Source organism: Hyperolius riggenbachi, chromosome 5 (assembly GCF_040937935.1).
Source record: "Hyperolius riggenbachi isolate aHypRig1 chromosome 5, aHypRig1.pri, whole genome shotgun sequence".
Lineage (NCBI taxonomy): Eukaryota > Metazoa > Chordata > Amphibia > Anura > Hyperoliidae > Hyperolius > Hyperolius riggenbachi.
Genome location: NC_090650.1, coordinates 252,199,716 through 252,226,936, shown reverse-complemented (window position 1 = coordinate 252,226,936; position 27,221 = coordinate 252,199,716). Strand labels below are relative to the sequence as shown.

The window sequence follows — 27,221 nt, the reverse complement described above, 5'->3', positions numbered from 1 at the left end:
ATTTCGAGGGATCATTTATTTAAAGGGACAGGTAAGTATTAATGGTTAATTAAGAATATTAAAGGACTTTTTTCGTGGTTATGTTTTTTGTTCAATTAAAATACTTTTTCTAAGTGTTTGTGTGTTTATTTACTTTTAACTCTTAAAGGAAATGGGTAAGGGGTACAAGTACCTCTATACTCATTTCTCCTGGGAGGGGGGGTGGGCATCTGGGGGACCCCTTTTTAAAGGGGACTCCCAGATTCCACCATGAACCTCCCCCCCAGGAAATCGCGGCCTCCACCTCCACCGCCCATCGGAGGTGGAGAAGAGCCCCTTGTCCTTGGATTGGACAAGGGCTCGGAGGGGGAGGGGAAAGCTTGGCTGCCCCTCCCCTTCCGAGACCCCCCAATCCATGGACCATGTGGGCTGGTATAGTCAGGGTGCGGAGCCCCACGCGGCCGGTGCTCCGCATTCTGGCTATCCCAGCCTGCATGGGGGACAAGGGGTTAAAGAGGTCTGGGAGGGGGGACCCTACGTCGTTTTTTTTTAATATTTCCCACACTCAGAACGAAGTAAGTAAAACTCTTCCCACTTGGGGGACTCTATGAAAATAATACACTATTGTTACCTGTGCAAAAAAAACTGACATTTTCTGCATTTAAAAGACATTTTCGCCCTTGAAACTTAAAAATCGATTTTCTCAAAAACTATAAGGTCTTTTTGAAAAAATGTTTTTCCTCTTATTCCCACTGATCCCCTTAATATACCCTGGGAATTTGGTGTTCCTAAACTTTAAGCAGGCTTTGCTATTAACCGTTAAAGTCGGTGGGTTTTTAAATGTTTACATTTTTCCTTTGAAACTTTAACATCGATTTTCTCAAAAACTATAAGGTCTTTTTGAAAAAAAAAATTTCCTCTTATTCCTCCTGATCTCCTTAATATATTCTCCAAATTTGAGGCTCTTAGCATTTAAGGGGGCTTTGCTATTAACCCTTAAAGTCGGCGGCTTTTTTATATTATACGGAGCGTTACGGTTTAACGCGAAATTACGGTAGCGTTTAATGCAAAATTACGGCATGAACGAAACGCGAAATTACGCGTTGAAAATTACGCTTACGGTATTTTCAATTACGATTTTAATGGCAATTACGCTACTGTAATTTCGCATCGTAATCGCAAATTTCGCATGCGTAATTTAAGTAATGCGAAATTACGAAAATTTCAGCTCAACTCTACTTGAGCAGTAATTAAGCTGTTTTGCAAGTTGCTGTTACACTTGTTAGGAAACTTTATTAATAGCATTGCTAAGGCCCGGTTCACATTAGCGTTCCAGGTCCGGCTTCCCCGGACCCGGAACACTCCGTACACAGCGGATGGTGAATGGATACATTGTTAATCAATGTATCCATTCACACTCGTTCGCCGTCCGGATCCGATCCGGGAACGCAGCTCCGGGACGGTCCGGCTTTTTTTCCAACATGTGCTATTTTTCAGTCTGTCCTTGTGCGGCTGCGGACCCAGGCCGGATCCTGACCCTTCGCATGCGGCCATGCTGTGCAATGGGAAACGGATGTTTCCCATCACACTGGCAATAGGACCGGATGCTTCCAGCACCGGTCCTATGCCACTTGGGGGGCCCGGACTACACGCCGGTATCCCCCATGCTTGGAGTGCCTTTCCGGCACTGCAATGTATCTAGTTCTGGCTACTTTATTGTAGCCGGAACTGATACATTCCGGATCCGCAACTTGTGCCGCCTTGTGGCCACCGCAGAGACCCGTACGGTCTCTTTGCGGCCACCGGACCCGGACCCCCGGACACTTGCGGACTCGAACCGCAAGTGTGAACGGGGCCTTACCAGCAGGTTGTTATTGCCAGATGACATTTGTATTTTGTCACTAATTATGTATCTTGTATATGAGTGTACACCATTGTCTGTATTATGTACCCCATGTTTGTTTCTTACTTTGTACAGCGCCACGGAAATATGTTGGCGCTTTATAAATCAATAATAATAGTAATATTAATGACACATGTTAAACAGAGTTAAACGAAACATTCATTATAAGATTTGCATTACGGTACTTTTTCCAGGGCTTCAAAGTGTAAAATAATTTCCAGGACATAAGTATTATTTTTTCATCTTGTATATAAATGAATATATGCCTGTTCATATTCCCCTAGACTAAAGTGACAAACTAATAATTATTATGAATACGTTTGCCCAGAGTAAGTGAAATGGTCTGCGTAATATGTTGGCGCTTTATAAATTCAATAAATATTAATAATAAATAATATGTCACCGTTGACCCTCAGGATGATTCAAACCATTTGATCTTATTGGCTGGTAAACAGTTCAAAGATATCATCAGTGGATATAAAGAAGTATATTGTGTTGAACTCAACAAGACCAGTTTAGTAGTAAAAGGAAAATCATATTCATCCCTCACATAACACTGTTGTTAGGTTTAGACTCTTAGTAATTGTTTATATTCATTGTCTTATATGTTGTAAGACCTTACAAATCACAGCAATGTATATCAGGGAAAGTTTGGTCTCTTTGTAATTTGTTGACATTCTCATAGGTATCTGTTGTATAGACTTTGCAAATATCTACATTGTATAGTAAGAGGAGGCTAAACAATCTGATGTGTATCTGCATTCTGCACCAACTTTATTGTCATATATGAACAGTACTTGCTTAAATTTTCCTCAATTATATCACCCAGACAAACAACCCTTCAAATCTGAAGACACACGCTTCAAAGATCAAAGAGAAGGACAACTGTACATGCCAGTTTACCTTCCTAATCCCGAATTTGAATATACAGCTCATGATTGGACTTTAGTTTTCCGATGTCATATTACTGCCCACTGTTTATTTAGTATAAATTAAAGGTCCCACTGACAGCTAGTCAGATATTATAATATAGACGACTTTTGGTTTAATAATATCTCCACATATGTCTTGTTACAAGAAGCAGATACGGGCACCATCCATCATTCAGCTGATTTATTGCATAGTAAGATACTTGTACATCATCGAGACATCAATCAAACATCATCTTACAAGATATGGATACCTGTGCGGGGTGGAGGTGGGTGCTCAGGGCTGCAGATGGGTTGGCGACGGCCGTTTCGCGTCCAACAGGACGCTTGGTCACGCTGCGTTCCACAAAAATGGCGTCTGAGGCATTTTCGGTATAAGTCGGGGTTAAGCCCCGCCCCTTCCAGGTGTGCATCAGCGCCAATGCATGGAGTGGATAGGTTAGCCTCAGAAGCGCGTCTGATGTCCAATGCGTAAGCAGGGATGGGTGGCGCATAATAGACATGACCCAGAGGTCGCGTGGTACACGACCAAAACACAAATCAATAGAGGTCGGCCGGCTATGACGGGGATCCTGTCGTAATTTGACGGGACCACTAATCCTGTGGTTGCATCCTAGCGTTGGTTGCCCACGATTATAGGGTGTTGCGTGGGTGCCCCCTTTCCTGGGGGGGACTAGGTGTTATTAAATTAAGGTGGACGTCAAGGATTGTTCCCCCTCCTTTCCTACTTATTTGATAATGAATTGGATATTGTAACTGATCTTCCCTTTCTGTTCCCCTTTTTGTGTTGTATTTAAGGAGTATGTCATGTTTTAATGAGGGGATTACACATTGCCAGAACTGCAATGGTTTCCTGTAACAGCCTCCCAGGTTTGTTTGTGTTTTTAGTCACTTTTTATGTTAAATATTCACTTGGTGCACTAATTCACTTAGCCACTAGGTAGCGTCTGAGCCCAGTGACTTTAGGTTGGGAGGCTTGCTATTTTCTTACAAGCCTAGGGGCGGTACTGCCCCTAATGACGCGAGATAATTGGGATATTTTATGCCGTCATAGTCGGCCGATCTCTATTGATTTGTGTTTTGGTCGTGTGCCATGTGACCTCTGGGTCGCGTCTATTATGCGCCACCCATCCCTGCTTACGCATTGGACATCAGACGCGCTTCTGAGGCTAACCTATCCACTCCATGCATTGGCGCTGACGCACACCCGGAAGGGGCGGGGCTTAACCCCGACTTATACCGGAGATGCCTCGGACGACATTTTTGTGGAACGCAGCGTGACCAAGCGTCCTATTGGACGCGAAACGGCCGTCGCCGACCCATCTGCAGCCCTGAGCACCCACCTCCACCCCGCACAGGTATCCATATCTTGTAAGATGATGTTTGCTTGATGTCTCGATGATGTACAAGTATCTTACTACGCAATAAATCAGCTGAATGATGGATGTTGCTCGTATCTGCTTCTTGTAACAAGATTTCATGATGTCCTTTCTTCCTTTCCATTTATACGGGGCACACACCAGTGGCTGTTAAGAGGATACATCTACAGGGGGACATCCATGTGCGGAGAATACGTGGCCCAAGTTACTTCTGCCCACTGACAACCCTCCATTTTTCTCAGCAATAGGAGTGCCACACAGTCTGTTCTTTTGACAAGTATCTCCACATATGTGCAATATAAATTGTATTCTTTTAATTTGGAAACTGCTCAACGTTCTTGTTTTATATCTAAAAAAAAAAATAATTTATTTGACAAAAATAATCTATTCTGTTCATCTGGACTTACCAAAAACTCTTACTAAATGAAGAGACGGACCTGTGTTGTAATACAGCAGGGTGTTTGCAGGCATGAGTAATGTTTCTGGCTGTTAAGGGATTTATTGAGTCCCACTTGTCTGACTTAGTGAGGAGGAGTCCATGGCTTTCTTTAAAGCAATCGTCAGCCAAATCATGGTTCCCCATGATATACTTACCCAGGGATTCCTCCAGCCCCTTGCAGCCGACATGTCCCTTACAGCTCTCCGCTTGCAGCCACTGGCCCGGGGTCCCCGCCGGAGCAGAGGCCGACCTCCTCTACTGCGCTCATGCAGGAGCAACCTCGAGGTCGGCCTCTGCACCGCAGGGCACCCCGGGCCGGAGGCTGCGAGTGTAGATGCTGCATGGGACATGTCGGCTGCAAGTGGCTGGAGGAAGCCCTGCGTAAGAATGGGGCAGCATGATTTGGCTGACAACTCCTTTAAATTGTATTTTATGGATGAGATGCCATGCAGTGTCTATTGTCACCATATTTGCTACTTTCAACAGTGTCGATAGTGGAAAGATGTCAAAATATTTTTTTAAAAATACCTTGTAGCTTTTTAGAAAATAGATTTTAAAATAATTGTGGGAACATTTTTTTTAATCAAAGTGCAATGTTGAACAGCAGAAGCTTTGGTCTCATTCATTTAGATTTTTTTTTTCCTGAGCCAATTAGTGAAACTTTAAACATATTAAGTGGCAATAGAATGTATGGGGACTTTACAATGAGCCAAAACTGCTTCAATATGACACTGCTGCCTTTGCACGGCAATATTATCAACTTTTATTAGTGAATCAACCCGTGGTAACATACTGGTACTTGGATACTGACACAGTTCAGCTGAAAAAAATGATAACTTAAAAGATTAAAGCAATCATATTTATCATCTGACCAAACTGATCACATGCTTCTTCATGAGTTCTCCTAGACATGACCATCACTACTCGGGAGCAATAGTCCCAATAATTCCCATAAAATGATGGAGTATGTAAGAGCATATGTATTCTGTCATTCTTTTCCCTTGAAGTAGATAAAATATTCAGCTTTATATCATGATGAGGGTTGAGGCTGCTTACATCAACTGTTTTTATTCTTGGAAATAGTGGCTTTGGGCTTCAAGGTAATTCCTAATCTACCTCCAGGTTCCAAAAAAATGATGCCAATTGCAATCAGTCTTCGAAGAAGACTGAATAAATGCCAGGAGGAACACAGTGTCCGAGTATCGATGACTTGAAGTTTTTAATATTATATAGCACTGGAGGTTGAGTATTTCCGTACAGTAGCTATTGAAAGTATGTATCTACAGTATGTATCTAAAGTAAATTAACTGCAATGTAGCATTTTTTTGTAATTTATTTAAACCAAGAAACTTACTTCTGAGATGGGGAAATTGACCTGAGTAAATAGGCCATTAGCAATTTTCAGCTCTGTATCCCCTCCAGACATCAAATTGTTAAACAACGCTTTTAGTTTGATGTGCACATCTAGAGTCTGCTCACTTTGAAATGCCTAGTGGAAAGAGAGAACAGTGATAAATATGTACACTATCTGTGATACAGTATATGCATTGATCTTCCCCATACTATAATAAACATATGACTTTCAGATACATTTTTGCATTGTGGACCATTGTGGGTCATTGTACTGAGCAATTTTAAAAATTGGGGGCATGACGAGGCCTACATGTGGTGCCTCTGTTGACATGCAAACTATTTTGCATGGGCTACTACAGGGCAAAGCAATATAGTTAGTTTAGTCCCTGCATATTCTAGCAAGAAGATGCAATTTGCACAAGCTGTGCTTTTGTCAAGAGACATTTCTGCAGCTAATATATACAGTGGGGTGCGAAAGTTTGGGCAACCTTGTTAATCGTCATGATTTTCCTGTATAAATTGTTGGTTGTTACGACAAAAAATGTCAGTTAAATATATCATAAAGGAGACACACACAGTGACATTTGAGAAGTGAAATGAAGTTTATTGGATTTACAGAAAGTGTGCAATAATTGTTTAAATAAAATTAGGCAGGTGCATAAATGTGGGCACTGTTGTCATTTTATTGAACCCAAAACCTTAGAACTAACTATTGGAACTCAAATTGGCTTGGTAAGCTCAGTGACCCCTGACCTACATACACAGGTGTATCCAATTACGAGAAAGAGGATTTAAGGGGGTCAATTGTAAGTTTCCCTCCTCTTTTAATTTTCTCTGAAAAACAGAAACATGGGGGTCTCAAAACAACTCTTAAATGACCTGAAGACAAAGATTGTTCACAATCATGGTTTAGGGGAAGGATACAGAAAGTTGTCTCAGAGATTTCAGCTGTCTGTTTCCACAGTTAGGAACATGCCACCCCTGGACCTTCTCCACACATCCAGAATGAGGTCCAGGGCAAATAGAATCACACTCGATCCCTCCCACCCGGGCAATCACTTCTTCAGTCCCCTTCGCTCGGGACGTCGCTTCAGGGCCATCTACACCAAGACCACCAGGCGTAGGAACACATTCTTCCCTCAAGCGATCACTCTCCTCAACTCAGACTCTATCCCCAATGCCGTCTCCTAATCCCCTTCTGCACCTCGGGGCACTTAGAGGACGAACGCGCGCCCATAGGCGGACACTCATGTCCATCTCGGCTTAATACAGCGACAACCGCTTTATGTGTCTTTTGCTATGTGAAATGTTTCTTTTTAAATTGTACTGTGTGTAATGTTACTTGCACTGTTTGCACTTGCCAATATGCCTTGTGTCCACAAACAATTCCGGGTGCGGCGCCTGTCGCACTTGGCGAATAAAGTGATTCTGATTCTGATATTGAGGAAATGGAAGACCACCGGCTCAGTTCAAGTTAAGGCTCGAAGTGGCAGACCAAGAAAAATCTCGAATAAACAGAAGTGACAAATGGTGAGTACAGTCAGAATCAACCCACAAACCAGCAACAAAGACCTACAACATCATCTTGCCGCAGATGTAGTCACTGTGCATCGTTAAAACATTCGGCGCACTTTACACAAGAAGATGCTGTATGTGAGAGTGATGCAGAGGAAGCCCTTTTATCTGCCCACAGCACAAAAAGAGCCACTTGAGGTATGCTAAAGCACATTTGGACAAGCCAGCTTCATTTTGAAATAAGGTGCTGTGGACTGATGAAACTTATTTGGGCATAACAAGAGGCGTTATGCATGGAGGAAAAACAACACAGCATTCCAAGAAAAACATCTGCTACCTACAGTAAAATATGGTGGTGGTTCCATCATGCTTTGTGGCCAGTGCAGGGACTGGGAATCTTGTCAAAGTTGAGGAACGCATGGATTCCACTCAGTAGCAGCAGATTCTGGGGACCAATGTCCAAGAATCAGTGACAAAGCTGAAGCTGCGCCGGGGCTGGATATTTTAACAAGACAAAGACCCTAAACACTGCTGAAAATCCACTAAGGCATTCATACAGAGGAACAAGTACAACGTTCTGGAATGGCCATCTTAGTCCCCAGACCTGAATATAAATGAAAATCTGTGCTGTTAGTTAAAGAGAGCTTTCCATGCTCGGAAGCCATCAAACCTGAATGAACTAGAGATGTTTTGTAAAGAGGAATGGTCCAAAATACCTTCAACCAGAATCCAGACTCTCAATGGAACCTACAGGAAGCATTTAGAGGCTGTAATTTCTGCAAAAGGAGGATCTACTAAATATTGATTTAATTTATTTTTTGTGGTGCCTAAATGTATGCACCTGCCTAATTTTGTTTAAACAATTATTGCACACTTTCTGTAAATCCAATAAACTTCCTTTCACTTCTCAAATATCACTGTGTGTGTCTCCTAATATATATGATATATTTAACTGACATTTTTTGTCGTAACAACCAATGATTTATACAAGAAAATCATGATGATTAACAAGGTTTCCCAAACGTTTGCACCCCACTGTAACAGGTGCTGACTAGTTTGAACACACACCTCTTTTGTTTCTCTCACAAAAAAAATGTAAAAATTACACATTAAAAAGGCAAATCTAATGGAAACAAAACTCTTCATAAATTAACTTATGGCGAGGCCTACAAACACAAAAATATTACTTTTGTGACATTTTCATGGTGGGATAGTCATATTGGTAGGCAGAGCTAGACTTAACAAGACAAGACAAGACAAATAACATTTATATCGCGCTTTTCTCCTGGCGGACTCAAAGCGCCAGAGCTGCAGCCACTAGGACGCGCTCTATAGGCAGTAGCAGTGTTAGCGAGACTTGCCTAAGGTCTCCTACTGAATAGGTGCTGGCTTACTGAACAGGCAGAGCCGAGATTCGAACCCTGGTCTCCTGCGTCAGAGACAGAGCCCTTAACCATTACACCATCCAGCCACTGCTTAACACTCGGTACATGCCTAGAGGGGCCAGTGGGCAGCTGTCATGGGATTGCGAACCTGCACTCACCATCCAAAAACCATGCTGATGTCACTGCCCCCATAGCATAGAGATCTTGAAGTGAGGGCTAGATGGGACTGCCCATTCAGGTCACCAATCCATCTATGAATAATATGACTGGCTGCAATTTGGGTGGGGGGAGGGGATTGCGGGAAGGGGGGCCCCTAGGTGAGGGAGGGGGGGAGGCTTCCCGCCCTCCCTGCTGCTCTGTGCCCACTGCCTCCCCCCTTCCAAGCTAGGGGGAACTTAGACCTGGCTCTGCCTACCTAACTGGGGACATCTGTGACCTGCTTACCTAAACTGGCGGGGGGATCCAGGTGAGGGAGGGGGGGAGGCTTCTACCCCCTCCCCTCCACTCTGTGCCCACTGCCCCCATTCCAGCATGGGGGCCCCCACTAACTGGGGACCTGCCTTTGTGTGGATATCTGCCGCCAATCTGATTGCATTTTGTGAGGATCTCTGCCGCCAAACTGATTGTATTTTGTGGGGATAGCTGCTGCCAATCTAAATGCATTTTGTGGGGAGATTTGCCACCAATCTAATTGCATTTTGTGGGGATATCTGCCGCCAAACTAATTGCAGTTTGTGGGGATATCTACCGCCAATCTAATTGTATTTTTGTAACGATCGGTGAAGCACAGAGAGGATCTGATTACCGGTGATCTGCAGTATCACGGGGAATACAGATGTATACCAGATTATAAGTGATCTGCAGTATCACCGATAATCCAATATACTCGCTAACCTCTGTTCACCTGAGTAGAGTGTAGTGTTTGGTGTAACAGTAACACTTAGAGGACAAGGCCTCAATGCAGCAAGGAGTACTGCACAGATTCCTTCCGCAGACCTGAGCTCTCCAAGACAGGAGGAGTCAGACTGACAGTAGGAAGGTATATCAGAAAGTGACCCTCAGGAGAAAGGGTCGCTAACAGGGCGAGGAACCGCCTCTAACGGTAAGGTCGGTTCTCGAGGTGGGACAAGCCAGGTCGTATACACACAGACAGATAAGGTACAAGATCAGCAGACAAAGGCAGAGTCAAAAGTACCGGCAGGGTTCGGCAACGGGGTATCAGATATATCGAGGTACAAAATCGGGAGGCAGAAACAGAGTCTAGGAGCGAGCCGGGGTTCGGCAACAGAGTATCAGAAATAACGAGGTACAAGATCAGAGTTCGGGAGAATGGTCAGGCAGGCAATAGGTCATAACAGATAAACACAATCAAACTAGTACTTTAGCTATCAATAAACTAGCTAAGTGTAGGATTACAGCTCCAGCTGGTCCCGGCACACTTGCGGATCTGACTACGGATCTGGGTGCTCCCACATATGTGATCGCAACGCCAGACACCCGAGAAATGACCAGCCAGCAGTATATATACACATCTCACTCTCCAGCACCTCCCACAGTGCTGGACCAATGGAGAGTGAGGCCAGAGTCAGCTGACCAGTCTGGTCAGCTGACTACTTCTGCTTGCCATATAGGCCCTGCCTGAGTGCGCGCTCGCGCGTCACTCTAACTCCTGAGGGACTACCTGTCCCAGCCACAGCAGCCCCGCTCTGCGGAGTATCCGCAGCGGGACCATGCGCGCTAACCGCCGCGTCCAACGCGGCGGTTTCTCCGCGCTCCACTGACCTGTGCACGGAGGCAGCCGCCTCACAGTGAGAGGAGGCGGCTGCCTCTCCGTGTGCATCCCCACAGTGTGCGGAAAGAGCCGCCTGCCGCTGGCACATGGCGGCGGCTCTTCCGTGTTTTCTCACAATTTTTTGGGGAAATCTGCCGCCAATCTGTAGGGATATCTGCCGCCAATATAATTGCATTTTGTGGGGATATCTTCCGCCAATCTAATTGCATTTTGTAGGGATATCTGCCGCCAATCTGATTGTATTTTGTTGGAAAATCTGCCGCCAATTTGATTGCATTTTGTGGGGATATCTGCCGCCAATCTATTTGCATTTTGTGGGGATATCTGCTGCCAATCTAATTGCATTTGTGGGGATATCTGCTGCCAATCTGATTGTATTTTGTGGGGGTATTTGCTGCCAATCTGATTGCATCTTGTGGGGGTATCTGCTGCCAATCTGATTGCGTTTAGTGGGGATATCTGCCGCCAATCTGATTGCATTTTGTCTGAAAATCTGCTGCCATTTGACTACTTGATGAATTATCATGAGGTATGTAACTATTTGATTATTTTATCTAAAATGTATCTGGTCAGACCTAATTTCTGTGAATAACACCGCTACTTATTTTGTGTTTTTTTTCAAAGTCTGCCCATGACTCATCATGACCTTTCCCATGTTCCATTGCGTGGTCACACTCATTTATTTTTGCTGCGGCGCGCGCAATGCGCCGCATGTGGACATATCCCTATTGGAGACTGTCCTCAGAAGTGCTCACAATCTATTCCCTACCATTAAATCATGCAAAATTTCTAGAGAAGATGTGTATGTGAGCACAAAATGGGGGGGGGGAAGAAGGGGAGGGAATTGGAGGGAGGAGGAGGAGGAGAGGGGGGCGGGCCCCAGGCTGAAACTTCCTCGGTGGGCCCTTAGTGTCCCAGTCCGACCCTGTATGTTCCCTCTGCGATTAGTGAAGATATATTCCAGCCAGGCAAGGCACTTCACATATTTGATCCATCCATGGCAGAAATTAAGTCATTACAGAAACAGTGACATACTTAACCACTTTATCCACCACTACAGTATATCTATGTCCTCTGTGACTTCATCTAAGCCACGAGGACGTAGATATATGTCTTGTAGCAGAAACACAGTTGTGCACGACTGGGCTTGCTCCTGTGCACACCTCTGGCACTACCTGATGCAGCACTAATTGGTGAAAGGGAATATATGTTCCCCGAACCACTAAGATTGATTTTTACTATTAAAAATACTTTTATTTTCTCAAATCATAGTGAAAAATACACCCTGTTGCATTATTTCAAAATTCAATATCTTCAACATAAATTGTGACAGGAACATAATCTAAGTTTTGTGATAAACAGTAGAAAAAGCCAAACAAAATGTGTGTTTTTATCTACAGTAGCCTTTTTATTTTTAAACTGGAATTGGTAAAACTGAGAAATAATGTGTTTTTTTTTCTTTTTTCCTCTTTTTTCCATTAAAATGCATAGAAAACAAAATTGTTCAAGGGAAAAAATGTCATACAATGAAAATGTCTAGTTTGTCTTGAAAAAAACAATAATATTTAATTTAGGTGTCATACGTAAGGATAAAGTTATTGCTGATTAAATAGAGACATAGATAAAATGTGAAAACTGCTCTGGTCCATAAGTGGGAACCAAGGTCTGGATGCAAAGTGGTTAAAATATTAAAATGAGCTGCAGAACACTAAGGCTCCAGTGCCTAATGTTGTCTATTTAATTAAATCATCAGTAATTTGCATCAAAGTAGCTTCCAAGCTTAAGAGGCTATTCAACCAGTTCTCTTTTTAGGTGATGGAGGGGTGAGTGACTATGTGTGCTCACTTCGGGTTCTGGCCGGCCAATATGCAAAATGGCTGTCTACGGTGGCCAATACATGAAACAAATCGCGTCTTACTTACTTTTTTAGACTTTGGCCAGCCAGAACGGGAAGTGACAATAGCTGGATGGCCAAGTTCCATACAAGGTCTGCATGTTTCGGAAGCTTAATAAAAGCTTTATTTCTGGACTTGGCCAGCCGACTCCCGACTCTATTCAGGTAGCATTCTGACTGGCCTTAGTTCTAAATAAGTAAGCGCTTTGTGCATTGGTAAGTGGCCAACTTACCAACTAATTAATCGCAGTACATGCTGAGAGCAGGGTGAGTAACCAATTTACACTCTCATCAGGGCTCTGCATAGGGAAGGAGGGAGACACTCAGGGAGGGGAGTGAGTCGCCGTTCCATCATCAGGCACCTGTAGGCACGTGCTTTCAGTGCCTTATGGTAAATTCGGCCCTGCAAACAACTGATCTCTAGGATCTCCGGTCAAACAGTTTGAACTAAATGGATGGAAATCTTTTTTCAACCCAACTAACTATGTAACTGTTTGGTACGTTGAAAGACTTATATTAATGATTCTTAATAACAGTTTTTTTTTATAAAATCAATCTTGTGAATTGTTAATGTTTCAAATGTAAATGTTAGCTATAAACAATAAATGGAAATGCACATTGCAATCTAACAATGCTAGATTTATTATATTCATTTCCTAAAGTAAAAATGTTCTGAAAGTAAAACTCAACCACTATTACTTTAAGACGTGTAACATTATGGTTTTTACAATGAGTGACATTTTACAGAAAATAATAGCGTGTGAGCAAAATGTCTTGACACCTTACTTTTTGTTCACATTCATCACTAGATGTTCTCTCAAGTTCAGAAGCTTTCTCAGAACCACTTGCATCTTCTTCGTCAGAAAAGTGAAGAACCTGAAAAATGAATATTCGCAATGGTGAAACATTGGCAATGCAGAGTCAGAGCCTGACTTAAAGTAAACCTGAACCGGGGGCGTAACTAGACTTTACAGGGCCCCCTTGCAAAAATAATAGCATGGGCCTCCTTGATCCCCGGACCCCATGCAGGTCACATGATCGGGAGCCGCCAAATGGCAGCAGAGAGTGTTCTGCTGTTAAGCAATGTCTGGAAGCAGGAAAAAATTCATATGCTCCTGCACACAGTTTTTATGAGCAAACTGGGAGGTTCTTTTGCTAATTGGCTGCACTTGCGGTTGGGGAGAGGAAGGAGGAGAGGCCCCCAAAGCCTATGGGCCCCCTGCAATGGCAGGGGTCGTAGTGGTGGTTGTTACGCCCATGACCTGAACCGAGTAAAATTATTTAAAATAAACACATGATATGCCTGCAAATGAATATTACATACTTGCCCCACCATCAATTATTTAAAAAAAACTATTTTCAGGATTAAAAAAAAAAAAAATCTGTATACCTCATTCTGGCAAATTACAGAAATTGTGCATTGGCTCCTTAAAATTGTTTCCTTACATTTAACTGGCAAGGTATAAATCATGGGCCATGTGACTGCAGTTGGATTAGTATCCTCTTCTGGGAGGTAAGAACTGAAATAGTGCATTGTCCATGCTACTACCCACCCAATCTCCTGCTGTTCTTACTGAAAAGGTAGCATAGCAATCAGAATCTCCACAACGAGGCAGGTAAAAAGCTGTTAAAAATGGCGCTGCCATAGGAGGTTAAAAGCCACAACTAGTGGCTATAAACGGTAATTTGCGTGCCCACAGACGCCTGATAAAATAGTAGGTTTCAGCTGCTTATAGCTGCTTTTTACAGTTTATAGCCCTTTATAACCACTATTGAGCCATTTATAGCCGCTATGTATGGTTATAAAGATTATGCGACGGGGGGTTTAAGTTGGGCGTGGGGGGGGGGGGGGGCGGGTTGCAGTTTTATGATAGGAGAGTTCTGTGTAAGAGTAGGTTTAGTTCATAGTAAAATACTGGTAAAGATTACCGGTATTTTACTATTGTAATTAAAGGAAACCTAAACTAAGAAGGATATGGATTTTCCTTTTAACCACTTAAAGAGGAACTGTAACGACAAAACGGCCCCTGGGGGGTACTCACCTCGGGTGGGGGAAGCCTCAGGATCCTAATGAGGCTTCCCACGCCGTCCTGCGTCCCTCGGGGGTCTCGCTGTAGCCCTCCGTACAGCCGTGACGCAATATTTACCTTCCTGGCTCCTGCGCAGGCGCTCTGATGGCTGTCGGCGCCGAAGTAGGCGGAAATACCCGATCGCCGTTGGGTCTGCTCTACTGCGCAGGCGCAAGTTTCCGGCACCTGCGCAGTAGAGCGGACCCGACGGAGATCGGGTATTTCTGTCTATTTCCGTGCCGAAAGTCGCCACAGCGCCCCCGCTGGAGCCAGCAAAGGTAAATATTGAAGCTACAGTCGGCTCTGTCGCCGGCTGTTCGGAGGGCTGCAGCGAGACCCCCGTGGGACAGAGGACGGCGTGGGAAGCCTCATTAGGATCTGGAGGCTTCCCCCACCCGAGGTGAGTACCCCCCAGGGGAGGTTTTTGTTGTTACAGAGTCTCTTTAAGCTCTCAGTCGTTTTCACTTTATGCATCCGAGCAATGTTCACCTCCCATTCATTAGCCTATAACTTTATCACTACTTATCACAATGAACTGATCTATATCTTGTTTTTTCCGCCACCAATTAGGCTTTCTTTGGGGGGTACATTTTGCTAAGAGCTACCTTACTGTAAATGCATTTTAACAGTAAGAATAAGAAAAAAGATAAGAAAAAAGATGAAAAAATTCATTATTTGTCAGTTTTCGGCCATTATAGTTTTAAAATAATACATGCCTCCATAATTAAAACCCACGTATTGTAATTGCCCATTTGTCACGGTTATTTCACCTTTTAAATTATGTCCCTATCACAATGTATCGCGACAATATTTTATTTGGAAATAAAAGAGCATTTTTTCCGTTTTGCATTCATCACTATTTACAAGCTTATAAGAAAAAAATAGAGAGAAATATTTCATCTTTACATAGATATTTAAAAAGTTTAGACCCTTAGGTAAATATTTATGTGGTTTTTTTTTATAGTAATGTTTTTTTTTTTTGTTTTTTTGTTATTAAACATTTTATGTGGGCATTTTTGGGAGGGTGGGATATAAAAGTGTTTTATTTGGGGAAATATTTGTGTATTGCAATGTTTTTTAACTTTTACTTGTAGTTTTACTTTTTGGCCACAAGATGGCAATCTCGATTTTGTTTACATGACGTCACTCTAAGCGTACAATGTACGCTTAGAGGGACATAGCTTCAGAAAAAGCGAAGCTTCCGAGAGAAGCTGTCGGTTTTTCAGCGGGGGAGAGGAATCAGTGATCGGGCTCCATAGCCCGATTGTAATGATCGCTGCTGCAGCAGCTATTGCTGGAAGTAGTGCTGCAGCTCAGGCAGTTCTGATCTATTTCCATGCAAGCTGTATAGCTTTGTCTGTTTTTCCCTGCTGTCAGCTTGTGACTGATTATCATTCACCTGTGTGGGAATCTGCATGTCTGCTCCCATTGGATGACCTCAGTATAAAGATCTGCTTCCTGCAGGGTTTCCTTGGGTTTTCATAGCTTCAGCTTAAGCCTGTCTTGCTGTCGCTTTAGCCCCCGATCGTGTTTCTTGTTAAAGATACTTTGCTGGTCTTTGCATCATATATTGGTTCATTGCCAATATATATGCATACCAGCATGTTTATTATTTTCCTTGTATTTGTGTTACGTTGATATATCAGTGTTGCTGATATATACGTACACGAACTGTTTATTTCCTGTGTTCAGTTAGTCAGCCTTCCAGCACGTTTTGGTAGTTTGCGCGTACCGTGAGCACCCGTGCTGAGCTAGTTATCCTGTTCCTGGTACCGTTTGTGGATTGCGTTCATCTCTGCGAAGAGATAACGAATCCTTCTGAATCCTGTTCTGTCACTGTTTGTGGATTGCGTTCATCTCTGCGAAGAGATAACGAATCCTTCTGAATCCTGTCCTGTTACCGTTTGTGGATTGCGTTCATCTCTGCGAAGAGATAACGAATCCTTCCGAATCCTGTTCTGTCACTGTTTGTGGATTGCGTTCATCTCTGCGAAGAGATAACGAATCCTTCTGAATCCTGTCCTGTTACCGTTTGTGGATTGCGTTCATCTCTGCGAAGAGATAGCGAATCCTTCTGAGCCCTGTTTTGCTCCAGTGTTAGTCAGCGTTCCTGCTTATGTCATATATCGGTTCATTGCCGATATATACATATGTTAGTCAGACGTTACAAATAGTTTCATTGATAGCTGTAATTGTAATACGCTAGGAAAACATACTTATTGTATATTTATCTGTGTTACGTTCATCTATCTTAATCCTGCTATTTTCTGACTGTCCTGTCCTGTCTTTGTGAGGCACGCCATCGCCGCATCGCATTGGCTGCCTCATTCCAGTCTGTCTGGTTTTGGACGCTTGCTGTCGCTAAGTAGCCGCTAGCTGGCAAGCGTTCATTCTGTCTACCTGTCCTGATCTCCTCAGTTCTGGTTTGTGCGCTCAGCGCTACTTTGCGCTGAGACGTTATAACGTAAGCATTGTTTGTGGCTGTCAGATCTGCACCGGCTCTGTGCGCCACAATCTCCTATTGGAGTCAGTCCTCCCCTCCACTATACTAGGGATAGCCTGTTTCCTGGTGCTAGTGTGTGTACCTCCTCCACGCCAGCTCATGCGTTGCATGCTGACTGTGGAGAATACACCACCAAGCCTTACATTATGAAAACCCCATTACCAATCCCCATTGTGGGGGGGATTCCCAGAAAGTATGACACTGTTAATTATGGTTCCTGTTCCTTTAAGAAATTTGAAGAACTTAGCTCTGAAACAGAAAATGAGTTTTTCTCTGAATGTGCCAGGTTCCTGTCCAATCCTGATCTCCAAGCGACTCCTGTTTCAACCTGGGCACTCCAACTAAGTTATATTTTGTTTAAAGGGGAATTATTCCAGTGGGCATTTGATGTTCTCAATCATTCCGATTTGAAAGAGAAACCGCTGGAATTTCTAGCGTTTGTGATCCATAACTGGTTGCGCATAGATCCATTGCCTTTTCCTCTTAATGAACTCCTGGCAGCAGGCCAATCAGCTGCTCCTTCAATTGCTTGCAAGAATGAGCAGCAAGCAGAAAGTGTTACTGATAATTTTCCTGCAGCTTTGAATAAATCACCAAAAACCGCAAGGTCAAAGGCAAAACGCAAACGTTCTAAGAAACGTGTCCAATCTGCAGAATCGTTATCCTTAGCGACTGAGACCTATAATGAGATTCTGCCATTAACAGATAATGAAATGCAATTGTCTTTCAGGGGAGTTAAATGGACTTATGAAACTACTAATGAACTTTCCTCCCTGGCTAGGGAAAATAAAGATTTTTGTTTAAAAGAATTATCTGAGTATGATTATGATGAGATATTACAGAGTATTGAACAAATCAACTTATTTGTGAACCAAGGGAAGTTTGCATACACTACAGTTCAACACTTGCTACAGGTATTGGAAATTCTTAAGAATAAGGAATCTGCCAATCACCTGCTAATTAACCCTATACATGTGCCTGCCACAATCATATCTGCAAACCATGATCTGCCTGTTAAGTATGCATGGGATCCTCCATTCGAGAGGGGAGAGATGGAAGCCCTGGTCTGTGAATGGAAGAATGATTCAAGTTCATTTTGTCAATTTTACAGTGCAAAAAGTGAAATGGTATTGAACGCATGCATTAAGTCAGCCTATAACCTAATAGAGGCTGGTGTGTGTAGGTATGACTGTGTGGCTCCCTTGATTGATGTGTGGGAACTGATTTTGGATGATTTTTATGTGACTCCGAATTCGCAAATTTGGCGTTCTGACCCGCCTGCTTCAGCACCTTTGGCTGATTCAGCAGGTGATTCGGAGCTCTTTTTGTGTGAAATTGAAGTTCCTGCAATTCCACCCTGTACCATGGATAACTCAGTGTTACTTCCCAGTAAAACAGAAGCCACTGATACATTCTTAACCTTGCCTTGCGCAAATTTCTCAGCAGAGAATCCAGAGGTCCTGCTGACTTCCGAGTCCAGCCTAGCCAGTACTCCTGACTCTTTGTTTAGTGAAACAGACACCAGAAAAATCTTGCCTGTCTCTGCAAACACTTCTGCAGAAATTACCTGTGTTAATAAAGTTCAACTCCTGTCTGATCCAGCAGATGCGCAAACATTGTGTCTTGATCTTCCTGTTTCTACACCTCGCTCTAGTTTCGTGAATAGCTCAGAGCATCTGCTATGTGAACCTGAAATCGCAGAATTATTACCTTGTTCAGAAAATTTTCCAATAAATTTGCCCTGTACCATGAATTGTGCAGTAGATCTCTCCAATGAAACTCAGGTCACAGAATCATTGTGCTGTCCAGCAGGTGCTTCCATGGTTTTGCCCTGCAATATGGACTGTTCAGTGATCCTGTCCAGTGAAGCTGTGGTCGCAGAGTCTTATGCTTCACCCAGTACTTTGGATACTTTAAACCCTCTAGCAGAGGAGGCTGAAGCACTGCTTACCTCAGTTGGTGTTGCAGTAATATTCACTTGTCTAGCAGCTGTTTTGGAATTACAGTCTGCTCTAATAAAACTTGATGAATTTCTGCCCAGCAAAGCAGAAGCCATTGAAATATTGTCCTCGTCAGCAAGTGTGTCAGATACCTTGTCCTGTACACAGTCTGATTTAACCAATGTTGTTGAGTCCCTCTCCAGTGTTGTAACAGCCGAGGAACTCCAGCCCTGTCCTCTGAATGTTTCAGAAGTCTTGCCCTGTAACATGGATAATTCTGATTCTCTGGTCAAAATAATAGAAATCTCAGAATTTCAGTCCGGTCTGATGAGTGTTCCTGAAACCCAGCCCTGTATCCTGAAAGATTCTGGTTCTCTGGCCGCTGTGGCAGAGGTTCCAGAGTCCCCTTCCTGTCCAGGGAATTCCTCAGTTTTGCCTAGTCCAGTGGGGGCTGCTGCAATACTGACTTGTTCTGCAGCGCCTCATGAGCTCCAATCCAGTGTATTAAATGAGTCTCTGTCCAGTCCAGAGGTAGTTGTGGAGTCCCTGTCTGGTTCAGTGCATACATCAGAAGATGTGTCCTGTCTTGTTAGTGCCCCTGAATCTGATTTGTTACTGACTTTGCTGGAATCAGCGACATCTAAGTCTGATCCAGCATTCTCGTGTAAAAGTCCAGTAGTTGCGAAGTTTAGTCATGATGATTTTTTTTTGGCCAGTCCTGGTTTTGGTCCTGTCTTGGCTGACCCTGAGGCTCACAGTTCCTTGACATGCCCAGAGGTTTCTCTTGTGCCGGTGTGCCCAGATGTTCTTTGTGTGCCAGAATGCCCAAGTGTGTCTAAGGTGTTAGCGTGCTCTGATGCTTCCTTAGTGGGAACACGTTCTGATATTGCCAGTCTGCCTGCATGCCCAGAGATGGTTCTGGTCCCTGAAAGCCCTGATATTGATGTTTGTCCTTGTGGCCCTGACTCGGGAATTGCCCTAGGTTCCATAGGGGTTCTTGATAGTTCTCCATGTGAGCCTAAGGGGCATTCTGACCTATGGGGATCTCTTTGGAGCTTCAAGGTGTTCTGGGAGGTCTCTGAGAAAACTTGTCCTGGTGCCTTGGACTGGTTCAACAGTGGGTTTTGTGTTGGTAAAGACAGTACCGGTGGGCATTGCAAAGGCTTTGGCGTTTCTGAACTGTTCCTGGAAGGCGGTGGGTATCGCTCAGGGAGTTTCGGAGGGCTTTCTTCTGGAAATCATGGTTCTGATGGGTGTCACACTGGGGCTTGTAGTACTGATGGGCATGGTTCTGTAGGTTCTGGTTCTGATGGGTCCAGTCTTGTGGGGACTGATTCTGGAATTCGGTCTTGCCGGGCTGTCCCGGTCATCATGAATTATCAGTCAGACTGTTTTGTTGGAAATTTCAGTTTTGAAAAGCGTCTGGAATCCACTTTTAAAGGCGGGGGTACTGTAATGATCGCTGCTGCAGCAGCTATTGCTGGAAGTAGTGCTGCAGCTCAGGCAGTTCTGATCTATTTCCATGCAAGCTGTATAGCTTTGTCTGTTTTTCCCTGCTGTCAGCTTGTGACTGATTATCATTCACCTGTGTGGGAATCTGCATGTCTGCTCCCATTGGATGACCTCAGTATAAAGATCTGCTTCCTGCAGGGTTTCCTTGGGTTTTCATAGCTTCAGCTTAAGCCTGTCTTGCTGTCGCTTTAGCCCCCGATCGTGTTTCTTGTTAAAGATACTTTGCTGGTCTTTGCATCATATATTGGTTCATTGCCAATATATATGCATACCAGCATGTTTATTATTTTCCTTGTATTTGTGTTACGTTGATATATCAGTGTTGCTGATATATACGTACACGAACTGTTTATTTCCTGTGTTCAGTTAGTCAGCCTTCCAGCACGTTTTGGTAGTTTGCGCGTACCGTGAGCACCCGTGCTGAGCTAGTTATCCTGTTCCTGGTACCGTTTGTGGATTGCGTTCATCTCTGCGAAGAGATAACGAATCCTTCCGAATCCTGTTCTGTCACTGTTTGTGGATTGCGTTCATCTCTGCGAAGAGATAACGAATCCTTCTGAATCCTGTCCTGTTACCGTTTGTGGATTGCGTTCATCTCTGCGAAGAGATAACGAATCCTTCCGAATCCTGTTCTGTCACTGTTTGTGGATTGCGTTCATCTCTGCGAAGAGATAACGAATCCTTCTGAATCCTGTCCTGTTACCGTTTGTGGATTGCGTTCATCTCTGCGAAGAGATAGCGAATCCTTCTGAGCCCTGTTTTGCTCCAGTGTTAGTCAGCGTTCCTGCTTATGTCATATATCGGTTCATTGCCGATATATACATATGTTAGTCAGACGTTACAAATAGTTTCATTGATAGCTGTAATTGTAATACGCTAGGAAAACATACTTATTGTATATTTATCTGTGTTACGTTCATCTATCTTAATCCTGCTATTTTCTGACTGTCCTGTCCTGTCTTTGTGAGGCACGCCATCGCCGCATCGCATTGGCTGCCTCATTCCAGTCTGTCTGGTTTTGGACGCTTGCTGTCGCTAAGTAGCCGCTAGCTGGCAAGCGTTCATTCTGTCTACCTGTCCTGATCTCCTCAGTTCTGGTTTGTGCGCTCAGCGCTACTTTGCGCTGAGACGTTATAACGTAAGCATTGTTTGTGGCTGTCAGATCTGCACCGGCTCTGTGCGCCACAATCTCCTATTGGAGTCAGTCCTCCCCTCCACTATACTAGGGATAGCCTGTTTCCTGGTGCTAGTGTGTGTACCTCCTCCACGCCAGCTCATGCGTTGCATGCTGACTGTGGAGAATACACCACCAAGCCTTACACCGATACATTGATTCCGTGGCTACCGAATCCGCGGCCGGGAGTGCGCGTGCACGCACGTTTTTATACGTCAAGGAGGACAAAGTGATTAAAATAATACCAGTTGCCTGACTCTCCTGCTGATCCTGTGTCTCTAATACTTTTAGCCACAGCCCCTCAAAAAGCATGCAGATCAGGTTTCTCTGACTGAAGTCAGACTGGATTAGCTGCATGCTTGTTTCAGGTGTGTGATTCAGCCACCACTGCAGCCACAGAGGTCAGCAGGACTGCCAGGCAACTGGTATTGTTTAAAAGAAAACATCCATATCCCTCTCAGTTTAGGTTCCCTTTAAGTGGTAGCATATTGGTAATTTTACTAATATCTCCCCATTTACTGGGTGCCTTTTTTTTACATATATGCTCCCCACAAGTAATTCCCACTGTCACCTGATGATAGGGTAATATTGCCATATTGATTTTTTTCCAGTTACCTCTAAAGGAAAATGCTAGATGTTTTTTTTCCAACCTAATCTGGAATAAAGGCAAAAAGTACAGTTATTGGATTCCAGCCCAGCAATTGAATGCAAACTCCCAAGAAGAAGAGACAGGAAAGATGGTGTCCGGGTTGTCCTGCAATTCATTAGACATTGGAATGAGACAAATACAGTACTAAATCTGTGTGCTGACCAAGTGTGTATAACATTGTGTCAGTGATATAGCTCATTGATTTTGGGGAAGTAACATCAAAACAAGGCAATGTTTCAGGTCTTTAGAAACATCCTTTCTCAATCTCAGATGAACTTGGATGACCTGTAATGTTGCTTTGTTTCAATGTTTTCTCCACAATAATAAACTGAGTTATGCTAACCTTTGCTGCAGCCTCACTTGTTTCTGGTAATAGTAAACTTTTGTGTAGGTATCCACTTAGTGTCTATTCTCTCTATCAGATCAGTCTCCTTTCATTCTCTTCCATAGGAAAAAACTGGCTGCTAGGCAGGGAGATCCCTGTTAAGCAGTCACCTAAAATGATTATGAAGACTTTGTTTGGGTGACAGACATCTTACATGTTCCAGTGGCTTTACTTTTACTTGGCTTTTAGTAAAATGTTGCCTGGTTGCTTTAAACTCTACCTCAGTAAAGCTATAGAATACATGTCAAACTCTGGCCATTAAATTTGGCCCGCAAGCAGTTTCCCCACTTCACATTATACTTGGCCCACTCCAGACCACGAGGTATGTTTAATTGGAGGTGAAGCCCAAAATTACCAGGGAAGCCATAAGGATGGGGAGGGGGAAAACACTATGCATAAGGCTATGGGAGAAGGAGGGTGGCCATTAAACACCAGGGAACTGTATAGTAGTGGAAGGGGGGCCATTAGACACCAGGGCACTTTTTTTTACTTAGTGGAGGGAGGTGGCCACTAAACATTGAGGTTGGCCCGCGACTTGGTTCCATTGTTCTATGTCAGCACATTTTGTATTTGAGTTTGACATGTCTAAACTAGAGTGTAGCAATATGTACGACCCTTTAATCTTTTTCATATCATTTCTGTACATTTCTAAAAGCTATGACTATATGGGATAGATTTGCAATAGCAGTTTAGCGAATATTAGCAGAAGATAAACTAGAGTTCTGTGGAAATGTGATTCACTTGATAGCTCTGCACTTGTTGTCCAGATAAGCACATAACTAAAGCTTATTGAAAGTAAAGTAAACTACCACAAAATGTATTATTCGTTATTAGATGCAGTAAACACGTTGTTAACAATTTTGTTTTTACAGCTCTGTGAACCATTTTAAAATATATTGTGATTGGTTGGCAGTAGTGTTGGGCGAACATCTAGATGTTCGGGTTCGGGCCGAACAGGCCGAACATGGCCGCGATGTTCGGGTGTTCGACCCGAACTCCGAACATAATGGAAGTCAATGGGGACCCGAACTTTTGTGGTTTGTAAAGCCTCCTTACATGCTACATACCCCAAATTTACAGGGTATGTGCACCTTGGGAGTGGGTACAAGAGGAAAAAAAAATTAGCAAAAAGAGCTTATAGTTTTTGAAAAAATCGATTTTAAAGTTTCAAAGGGAAAACTGTCTTTTAAATGCGGGAAATGTCTGTTTTCTTTGCACAGGTAACATGTTTTTTGTCGGCATGCAGTCATAAATGTAATACATATAAGAGGTTCCAGGAAAAGGGACCGGTAACGCTAACCCAGCAGCAGCACACGTGATGGAACAGGAGGAGGGTGGCGCAGGAGGAGAAGAAGGCCACGCTTTGTGAGACACAACAACCCCGGCCTTGCATGAGGGCAAGAAGCGTGCGGATAGCAGGCTTTGTACCGCCATGCAGTCATAAATGTAATAAAGATAAGTGGTTCAATAAACAGGGACCACGCGGCAACGCTAACCCAGCAGCAGCAGACGTGATGGAACAGGAGCAGGCGCAGGAGGAGAAGGCCACGCTTTGTGAGACACAACAACCCAGGCCTTGCATGAGGGCAAGAAGCGTGCGGATAGCATGCTTTGTACCGCCATGCAGTCATAAATGTAATAAAGATAAGTGGTTCAATAAACAGGGACCACGCGGCAACGCTAACCCAGCAGCAGCAGACGTGATGGAACATAACGAGGCGCAGGAGGAGAAGGCCACGCTTTGTGAGACACAACAACCCAGGCCTTGCATGAGGGCAAGAAGCGTGCGGATAGCAGGCTTTGTACCGCCATGCAGTCATAAATGTAATAAAGATAAGTGGTTCAATAAACAGGGACCACGCGGCAACACTAACCCAGCAGCAGCAGACGTGATGGAACAGGAGGAGGCGCAGGAGGAGAAGGCCACGCTTTGTGAGACACAACAACCCAGGCCTTGCATGAGGGCAAGAAGCGTGCGGATAGCATGCTTTGTACCGCCATGCAGTCATAAATGTAATAAAGATAAGTGGTTCAATAAACAGGGACCACGCGGCAACGCTAACCCAGCAGCAGCAGACGTGATGGAACAGGAGGAGGCGCAGGAGGAGAAGGCCACGCTTTGGGAGACACAACAACCCAGGCCTTGCATGAGGGCAAGAAGCGTGCGGATAGCATGCTTTGTACCGCCATGCAGTCATAAATGTAATAAAGATAAGTGGTTCAATAAACAGGGACCACGCGGCAACGCTAACCCAGCAGCAGCAGACGTGATGGAACAGGAGCAGGCGCAGGAGGAGAAGGCCACGCTTTGTGAGACACAACAACCCAGGCCTTGCATGTGGACAAAAAGCGTGCGGATATAGCAGCAATGCTTTTTGCCGCCATGCAGTCATAAATGTAATACAGATGAGAGGTTCAATAAACAGGGCCCGGAAACGCAACACCATCCCAGATGTTCATTGGTCATGTTACTTGGTTGGGGTCCTGGAGTGTTGCGTAGTCATTTCCAATCCAGGATTGATTCATTTTAATTTGAGTCAGACGGTCTGCATTTTCTGTAGAGAGGCGGATACGCCGATCTGTGACGATGCCTCCGGCAGCACTGAAACAGCGTTCCGACATAACGCTGGCTGCCGGGCAAGCCAGCACCTCTATTGCGTACATTGCCAGTTCGTGCCAGGTGTCTAGCTTCGATACCCAATAGTTGAAGGGTGCAGATGGATGGTTCGACACAGCTACGCCATCTGACATGTAGTCCTTGACCATCTTCTCCAGGCGATCGGTGTTGGAGGTGGATCTGCACGCTTGCTGTTCAGTGGGCTGCGGCTGCATGGGTGTCAGAAAATGTTCCCACTCCAAGGACACTGCCGATACCATTCCCTTTTGGGTACTAGCTGCGGCTTGCGTTGTTTGCTGCCCTCCTGGTCGTCCTGGGTTTGCGGAAGTCAGTCTGTCTGCGTACAACTGGCTAGAGGAGGGGGAGGATGTCAATCTCCTCTCTAAAGTCTCCACAAGGGCCTGCTGGTATTCTTCCATTTTGACCTGTCTGACTCTTTCTTCAAGCAGTTTTGGAACATTGTGTTTGTACCGTGGATCCAGAAGGGTATAAACCCAGTAATTGGTGTTGTCCAGAATGCGCACAATGCGTGGGTCACGTTCAATGCAGTCTAGCATGAATTGAGCCATGTGTGCCAGAGTCCTACCAGAATCCTCATCATCCTCTTGTGAGCGTTGTGATAGTTGTTGTGATGCATCATAGTCGTCACCTTCCTCCTGGTCTGCTTCTGCTGACCATTCGCGTTGAATTGTGGAAGTCCAACGTGCACCGCTCTGGCCCTCGTCAGTGGTGGCATGAAATTCCTGCTCCAACTCCAGCTGTTCCTCCTCCTCTTCTTCGTCATAGCTGCTGGGGCCAGCGTTCCCTGAGGCGGATGGCCTGATGTTGGTACCATCACGCTGATCGTTTTCTCCTTCAGATTCCCCCAGTTGCATCATGACAGCTGTTTCCTTGATTTTTAACATCGACCTCTTCAGTAAACACAGCAGTGGTATGGTAATGCTGACTGAAGAGTTGTCACTGCTCACAAGCAACGTGGATTGCTCAAAATTTTGGAGGACTTGGCAGAGGTCCAACATGTTGGCCCAATCGGATCCACAGAAGCTTGGCAGCTGGCCGGATGCGCCTCGGTACTGCGCCGTCATGTACTGGACCACTGCACTCTTCTGCTCGCAAAAGCGGGCTAGCATGTGCAGCGTAGAATTCCAGCGCGTAGGGACATCACACAGCAAGCGATGGTGGGGGAGATTGAAGCGCTCCTGCATCTTGGCGAGTGCCCCCGAAGCAGTACTGGAATTTCTACAATGTTTGGACACTCGACGCACCTTCAACAGCAGATCGGGCACGCCTGGGTATGTCCTCAGGAATCGCTGAACTACTAGGTTCATCACGTGCGCCAGGCAAGGGATGTGTGTCAGCTTAGCCAACCTTAAAGCGCGAATGAGATTACTCCCATTATCACACACAACCATGCCCGGTTTCAGGTCCAGCGGTGCCAGCCACAAATCCGTCTGTTCCTTTATTCCCCTCCAAATTTCCTCCCCTGTGTGCTGCTTATCCCCAAGGCAGATTAGCTTCAGCAACGCTTGCTGACGCATGCCAACAGCTGTGCTGCACTGCTTCCACGATCCTACTGCTGCTGGGTTAGCGTTTCCGGATGAGGTACAGCTTTGAGATGCGTTGGAGGAGAAGGAGTCAGAGAGGTAGGTGCTGCTGTTATCCAGTGGGAGGGACGGCGGTGCAGCTGTTTGTGGCGTGGGCAACACCCGTGCCGTAGCAGGTGAGGAATCGCTGCCAGGCTCCACAAGGTTCACCCAGTGCGCGGTAAGGGAGATGTATCGACCCTGGCCGAACGCACTCGTCC

The 27,221-nt window shown here is 44.6% G+C and overlaps 1 protein-coding gene across 2 annotated transcripts in view; it reads right to left on the bottom strand.

The window, feature by feature from the left end:
- The window catches only part of LOC137518659 (leukocyte elastase inhibitor-like), a 60,779-nt gene that overhangs the window by 20,918 nt on the left and 12,640 nt on the right, over nucleotides 1-27,221 (bottom strand). For both annotated transcript variants that reach the window (XM_068236789.1, XM_068236790.1), the window contains exons 4-5: nucleotides 13,355-13,444; nucleotides 5,984-6,118 (exon numbers count right to left, since the gene is read on the bottom strand). In XM_068236789.1, coding sequence (XP_068092890.1) covers nucleotides 5,984-6,118; nucleotides 13,355-13,444 — 225 coding nt within the window. The remainder of the gene's footprint in view (nucleotides 1-5,983; nucleotides 6,119-13,354; nucleotides 13,445-27,221) is intronic.